Consider the following 7,547-nt stretch of genomic DNA (forward strand, 5'->3'; position numbering starts at 1 on the left):
AAATATTATATACATTTCATTTATAAGCGCCTTTCAAAACTGTCAAGGTCACTTCACAGTCACAGGATACGTTTTTCTGTGGGTGAGCAGCGGCAGCCACACGCACCAGCGTTAACTCAACCCGGAATAACTCAAATACATAGATAGAAAACTAGCTAGCTAATAGATAGCTAATAGCTAGTTAACTAGATAGCTAGCTAGGTAGCCAGCTAGCTAGCCAGCTATCTAATAGCTAGCAAACAGATACTAGCTAGCGAGATAGCCAGCTGTATAGCCAGCTAGATTGCCAGGTATCTAATAGCTAGCAAATAGATAGCATATAGTTAGCAAATAGATAGCAAATAGATACTAGCTAGCGAGATTGCTAGCTAGATAGTTAGCTAGATTGTCAGCTATATAGTCAATTCCTAAATTATATGGGTCTGGAGCTACACAAGCCCGAAATGAGGGCGGCAGTCCAAAATATAATGCAGTACATCCAGTTTGGTCCACGTAGTGCTCCAACAACAATTGAAGCTGGAACAAAGCGCCAACATGGAAATACTGCCCCCTCGTGCAAGGGAAAAATCACAGCCATAGGTCTGCCCAGCGCCCCATTGGCACCCCCACGTATGAAACAACAAAATCGGGAATTATGCCTTTCTAATTACAACAATGACAAAGCCCGCCACAAGGGAGTGACGTCACTCAACCTTACTCGGAAACGGGACCGCTATCATGAGTAGACAATGAAGATGGATGATGATGACAGCCATGATGATGGGCTCCGTGGGTTGGTACTCACCGCTGTAGAAACGGATCAAGCAGCTGAGGTCTGAATTTGCAGCCTCCTGCTGCACTCGCACCGGGTCGGCGTAGCCCATAATAGCCAGATAGTCGTAAAGCATCTGGAGAGGACGCTCGGTAGGCTCCAGCCTCCTGTGGCACAAAGCAGGATGACAACAGGAATCGTAAATACAATAAACTCGCAGAGGTTTTTTTTTGGGGGGGGAGTATTATGAGGAGAGTGAGCTCAATATCGCACAGGGAGCAGCACTTTGTGTTTCAGAGAGTATGGGAAGATGTTTATTTTCATGGTGTAATGCTTTTCAATAGAAAGAGCAATATTTGCACAAGTGGAAAGCAAAACAAAAAAAAAACCATGAAACATCCACACCACCCGGCAAAGGCCCAGCTGAGATTGACAAAACAGACAACATTGATGTTTTAATTGAAATAACACTTTTATATTCAAATGTTATACTTTAGACTGTAATGTACTTTCATGGTTGGGAACAGTGGACGACAGGTTAGCAACCGTTAGCACGTCCGCCTCACAGTGCAGATGTGCATGGGTTTATTCAGGCTTTCCTGTGAGGAGTTTGCATGTTTTCCACATGCCTGCGTGGCTTTCCCCTGGGTATTGCAGTTTCCTCCCACATTCCAAAAACATGGACGACAGGTTTATGGAACACTCTAAAATTGTCCCAAGGTGAGCTCGTGAGCGCGTATGCTTGGTTGTCTTTGACTTTTTTAATCCAAACTCCCAATAAATATGGTAATCACAATTGCAATCATAAATATAATGTGAAATATATATTTCTCTGTGACGATGTGTATCCAAATTGCACATTGTGATCTTTGTAAAAGTAGAATTTATGATGAAGTAAGGGTACCTCATGTGTCTGAACAAGCGCAAGCTCAAAATTGACATTTTCCTGCAGCTTTAATTATCCTACAAGAAAGGTCGTGGGAAAAGCGTGATTTATTCAAATGGAAATGAATATTAAATGCATTTTAAGACAGATTTGGGGGCCGAGTGGAAATTTTATAGTCCTCAAAAGTGACACGGGGCCCTGTTCTTGAAGCTCGTATACACAAAGCGAAGATGGATGAGGCTTCTGACCTCAATGTATTAGTCAGGCTGCTTTAATAAGCCACTTGTCCTTGTGTGCCCTCTCTGTCACTCTCTGAGAGGAGGTCAAACAGAATTCTGGGAGTCTTCTTTTTGGAAAACGTTTTGGGCATGACCGAGTGGGAGGAAATCAGAGATTGGCCTGGGACTGACCGGTTGGCATTGCCAGGCTTGGAGAAGCCCCAGAAATAGAAAAATGACCAGGATGGCTCTTAAAATCACTTCAAATGACTTCTACTGAGCGTATTTTACAAAGATTCCACAGTATATAGCTATATTTTACGTTTTAAGACTCGCACTGAATATTCAGGAAGTCTTGTTTTCGAGTTGATGACGATGCCTGACGTGACGTCACGTCTGGAACGCCCCTGACTGAGAAAGCGACACACAATGCATTTTGGGTACTTTGTTTGGTCTGAAAAATTCGTGTTGATCCGTGTTGATGGCGAAATTAGAAGGAAAACACATAAATAACACGATGGTGAATCGTTGTGTGTTGTACCAAGACAACTATTTGATATTCGCTGACACAAATTCCCAGCAGACAAATCAGCTCATTTGCAACGGAGCTTGGGCGCCATCTAGTGCATTTTCTGGGACGCTACATTGGAGTCCCGACTGCTCGAATTGATATGGGAGGACTTCTTCAATCGATTGCAAACATGTATGCTTTCCTCTACAGAACTATTTGAATCATTTTCATAACTGGATGAGTAACAAGAAAGTATCTTCTCCGAATCTGAAGCCATTGTTTTGATTCTAGAGCAAGGCAAGACGTCCTTGCGTGACGTCACAAACAAGGGGGCGGGACCTTCTGAAACTCGGCATCGCCGGAGTCATTTTGAATAGTTTTGGGACATTTGAAGCCATTTTTATTGGTGTTTTGCATTTGACTAAAATATCAGCTTGCGTGTTTTGGGTATTTTAGATGCTGTAAAACGTTTTTCTGACGTCAGTTAGGAAACAAAAAAATGGTGTTTGCTGTCCTTTAGGCTGAATATTTACAAGTTATAACACTTAGTTTTGAGGATTCAATGTAAAAAAAAAAAAAATACAATGAATACATAGACAAAGCTCTAAATGGATGACTGCGGGTACCAAATTAAGACTACTGTATGCAGGGTATTGTACAGTGGTTACAGGAGTTGAATTTGCAGTAAAAAAAATATATTTTAAAATGAAAACACACTGTAAAATATTTTGAGTGGAATCTTTAGCTGGAAAAAGGCTTTTAACTGGCCATTAATGTGATATTTTGCAAAGCAGTAGAATAGTTTTTTACTGGGGTATAAATGCTGTTTAAGGAAATGTTGTTTTAAATACTTTATCATGTATTTGTTTTTGCAGATTTAGAAACCAGCTTTCCAGAGAAAACATGGACAGCCTCGATTATCAAAGATTAACCGTGAAGTCTGAATCGCAGTCAGACAACTGAAATCCAATTTCAGTAAGATCCTGATTATAAACCTTGGAGATTTTACCGGCAGGCAGAGAAGTTATTTAAGTGCATCAGCACAGGACGACAAAGTGGAGCCACTCAGCCGATCTGCCATTTTAAATGAGCCCATAGAGAAATAACTGCGCACCAACATCTGAAAGATAAATACGACTTTACCTTAGAAGATCTCCGTGCAGTTGAACATAGAGGTCCTGTCCGTCCCGCTGAGCGCACATCTCCTCCACGGTGGTGCTGGTGGAGCAGAGTACTAGCTGCATGTCGGGCTGGGGAGTGGAGGAGGCCTGGGGTCCGGAGGCAGGTATCTGGGGGTCCACTGTGCCTCCGTACAGACACACGCAACCCCGCTGGGTGTCGCTCTTGAGCCAGTCGCGTTCCCGGGATCCAAATCTGGTCTTTCTTGTCATGCAGCCGTGACTCCCGACTCGCTTCATGTTACGCTGTGGGCGCGCATATGCCAACGAACATGTTAAAAATCAAAGTAATGATGGAATTAAATAGAATCTCAACAGTTTTTGCCACATTTTGTGCTTTAACTCAATGGCCATCATGCTATTATTTCTGGTGCAGTCCATTCTTGTCGATAATAGATATTATGAAATCGGTGGAGTCATCTTAGTGCTTCACGAAGCTTCAGTAACATCAAAACTCATTGTAGAGGATAAAGAATATAGTCTTGTGAGCATTACTTTTATTATATGTGGATTTATGTTGCTCAGGCATTTATATTAAAATGTTATTGACTAAAAAGTAGAAGCAGAACAGTGCAACAATGATGCTATTCATTCGCCCATCTGAAGGAGTGGTTAGAAGGAGCTTGAAGCTTCTTTTTTTTGTAGAATTGTTCACTATTTTTTGCCCTCTATATACGACATTCGTACCACAAACTTTCAAACCTATGCAAGAAAATCTGCGAAATAATAGTTCGTATTATTAAAAAAAAACAACTCAGGTAACCACTGTACCCAAAAATTGACTGCATCGAGTGGTTATTGGTCCAAATATTGAATATTGTACCCATTTAAGTAACAGTAGAGGAAAAAGGTACACCAGTTCATTTGAGTTCACTGTTCATTTTCTTAATTATTAATTACTTAACCTTCATGTTATGTTTGTTTGGGGGGATATCCCTAAGATGATGTCATTCAGGATTTAGGATCAAAAGCAGTACCAAAACAAATCATTTTCAAAAAAATGTTTCTTTGAAGTCAGATTTTCTTAATGTTATATTAAAATGGGGGGTAGGAAATGGGTGCAAGTCAGTACATTTGCAATATTGTCTATTTAACTTGGATTTCAGATTTCTGAGGTGAGGGTTTCTTGGGTTGGAGGTCAGGAGGTCTCTCAAGTGTGTAATGGTAGTAGTATTTTTTGTGGGATTGTGCTAATTGTGTCCATCTGGGAGTTTGAAACAGTACCAAGAGCGGTATGTGTTTCCACTACATAAACAAAAACTCTCTTGTATTCTTTGACATTTGACTCAGTATGACTTAGACTTCATCTTAGTTTGACCGTTTCTATCACCTTTGATACATTTATTGCTTTTATATATATATATACAACACTATATATGCAACAATGGCTGTTTAAAAGTGTTCGACAAATACAGTTGAGTTGAGTTGGTTTGAACTATAAACACATGCTGGGTTGCAATTTCCTTTTGAATGTTGGGAACTCCTGTTTCCACGGAGCGTTGCTTTAAACAGGGTCAATTCCACATGCCTACATAGCAGAAGTGTGAAACCATTTGAGACAACTACTTGATACAAATACTTAATTTGTACAACAAATTTATCCAGGTTCAGAGCATAGTTCTTTTTAAAACGCATCTCTGCCATCCAATTTGTGTCATGGAGCCGCACCATGACTGTGCACTCGTAAACGCAAAAACCAACACGCCGTTATTGCCGTTTGTCAAGGATGCTCCTTGGCCTCTCCTACTCACAATATCAATGGGCAAGGCTGTCAAGTTACAAGTCACATGATTGGTGCGCTGACCTACGCCGATGACATTTGTTCTATTGGCAGATCATCACGACACATTGGACCTCCTTAATATGCGAGATAGAGGTCATACCAATAATAATGTTATATAACAGTAGTCCCCAACCACGGGTCCGCGGGCCAGTAACGGGCCTAGGCCAATTTGGGACTGGGCTGCACAGAGACAGACTTACGAGCTATGAGCAAATTCATGAGACATTGTGGAAATATATGCTACTCTAGCTACTCCAAATGCAAAATGAAAATACATTTGTTTCACAAATGACTTAACTGCAGTAATCAGAATCAGAAAGCCTTTTATGCAAAGGATAAGTATGAGTATTGCTATGTCGTCGGTGGATATTTGCTGCTTCACCTTTTGTGACTGATAGGGTGAGCCCACCTGTAGCATTTTGGATTATTTGTTATCATTAGCTAAATTGACTTAACTAAAACAAAGCTATACAAGTCCCTTTGTTTTATGTGTTGTTTGAGTTTAACTACGATTGGTGATAAAACAGCTTGAAGCCTTTATTTTTCATAGAATAATTGTTCACAATCAGCCAAACTACTGCCTTATTGTGAAGTAAGTTTAGTTTCAAGCCACCATAAAATATTCCTTTTGAGCTGACAAAGTGATGTCATCATTGGATGATGTCACTGGCCACAACATTAGGTGCACATCATCACCACAGTAAGAATAAACATACTTGCCAGAAAAACAAACCGAGTAAGACACTAATTACCATTTACAACCTTTAATAATACAGTCATCTAATATTTTAATTATTTTGTGCGGTGCGCTTATGTTCAGATGAAAAATGTGCCTTATATTTTACCACCTAACTACGACCACAGTTCTGGTCACGCTGTTAAGAGAATTCTCGTTTAAAACAAATTGCAACCTGACAGCGTTCATCAAACTGATTATTAGTTTTTATCGAATCACAATGGAAAAGGTGTTTCTAATTAATTGGTCTGTGCTTGGCCGTCCTGCCTTTAAATTGGCGTGACATGCTTGTGCACATTGCCCGCAATTCAGGGCACAATTTGAACGAAACACGGATAAATCATCAGAAACACCCCCGCCACCATAGGGGGCATGGAGATTTGAGAGCGTTACATAATGTTACGAGTATCCCGTGCACTTTGCTCATGTAAGACAGCGGGCGCCTTGCAACGAGGGCATGTTTCAGAAGTCACCCAGTGCACAAGCAAAAGGAAAGGGGCGACATAATTGCAAATGTCACCTGCCTTGAGCACTCGTATCCCGGCTGGAGTGGCGGAAGCTCCGGTGCGGCAACCGCGACCCCCGACGTGGTTGAGCCCGGATCGGTGGTGTATCGTATCCGGCTGCCTGTCGATGCAAGCCCCGTTGTTGTCAGGCTCGTCCTCCATCGCCATGGGTACTCGCTCTGCGCAGAGAGCGCTAAGGTTCGAGTGACGTGGCCATTATGTTGGTTGGAGGCGGCTGATTCTCACGGGGAGACGCAGACGAAGCGGCAACCGGAGCGCCATAGTGAGTCGGGCCGGCGGTGTCGACTGCTCCCCGGCTGCCTACGAGAGGGCCTCGACTGCCGGATCAATAAACATGACGTGGGCGGGCTCTGGTTCCTCATAGCCGCTGCCCCTTTCGCTGGGAAATCACACACCCACAAACAGATGGAAAGCCGCTGAACATACGTTTACTCGTATCCTTGACGTGCAACTTCAGGTCCATGGACTGTACGTATTAAAAATCAATGCGATTTGACGTCACTATTGAAATTAGATGTAAAAATGTCCCCCAACCACAAGTGCCTCTTTTTCGTCGATGATAAACGTTGTTACTGTGAGTTTAGCATCTTCTCAAGAGAAAAGTAGTGGTTTGCAGATATCTTGTGAGTTGAGGACCTTAATTTAAGCAAATGTAGTGATCCCTCACGACTTCACGGTTTACTTATCGCGGTTTCAGTGAATCACGGATTTTTTTTCAGGAAACAAAATGTTCAAATAAAAACAGTTTTGTAGCTTGATTGGTTCCCAGCGCTATAGTCACCTAATGACAGCACGATGTCTCATGATTTACAGCCATGTGGATTGGCTGTGCATCTTCTCAGCCCCGCGGATTTTCGTCTACAGCGGGTGGTCCTGGTCCCCATTAACCGCGAAGGATGACTGTGGTGCTCTCGTTTCAGCCTGGTGGCATCTCAAAGTCACATACAATGGAGGAGC

At 42.1% G+C, this 7,547-nt stretch overlaps 1 protein-coding gene across 1 annotated transcript in view; it reads right to left on the bottom strand.

Annotated features, from left to right (window-relative positions):
• phlpp2 (PH domain and leucine rich repeat protein phosphatase 2) overlaps positions 1-6,966 on the bottom strand; it is a 44,272-nt gene extending 37,306 nt beyond the window's left edge. Inside the window, exons 1-3 of the mRNA XM_088992513.1 lie at positions 6,588-6,966; positions 3,510-3,790; positions 785-918 (exon numbers count right to left, since the gene is read on the bottom strand). Of these exons, the coding sequence (XP_088848639.1) occupies positions 785-918; positions 3,510-3,790; positions 6,588-6,737 (565 nt within the window). The 5' untranslated portion in view covers positions 6,738-6,966. The remainder of the gene's footprint in view (positions 1-784; positions 919-3,509; positions 3,791-6,587) is intronic.
• Between the last annotated feature and the right edge of the window lie 581 nt (positions 6,967-7,547).

Source organism: Hippocampus bargibanti, linkage group LG03, assembly GCF_051943395.1.
Source record: "Hippocampus bargibanti isolate YZ-2025 linkage group LG03, ASM5194339v1, whole genome shotgun sequence".
NCBI lineage: Eukaryota > Metazoa > Chordata > Actinopteri > Syngnathiformes > Syngnathidae > Hippocampus > Hippocampus bargibanti.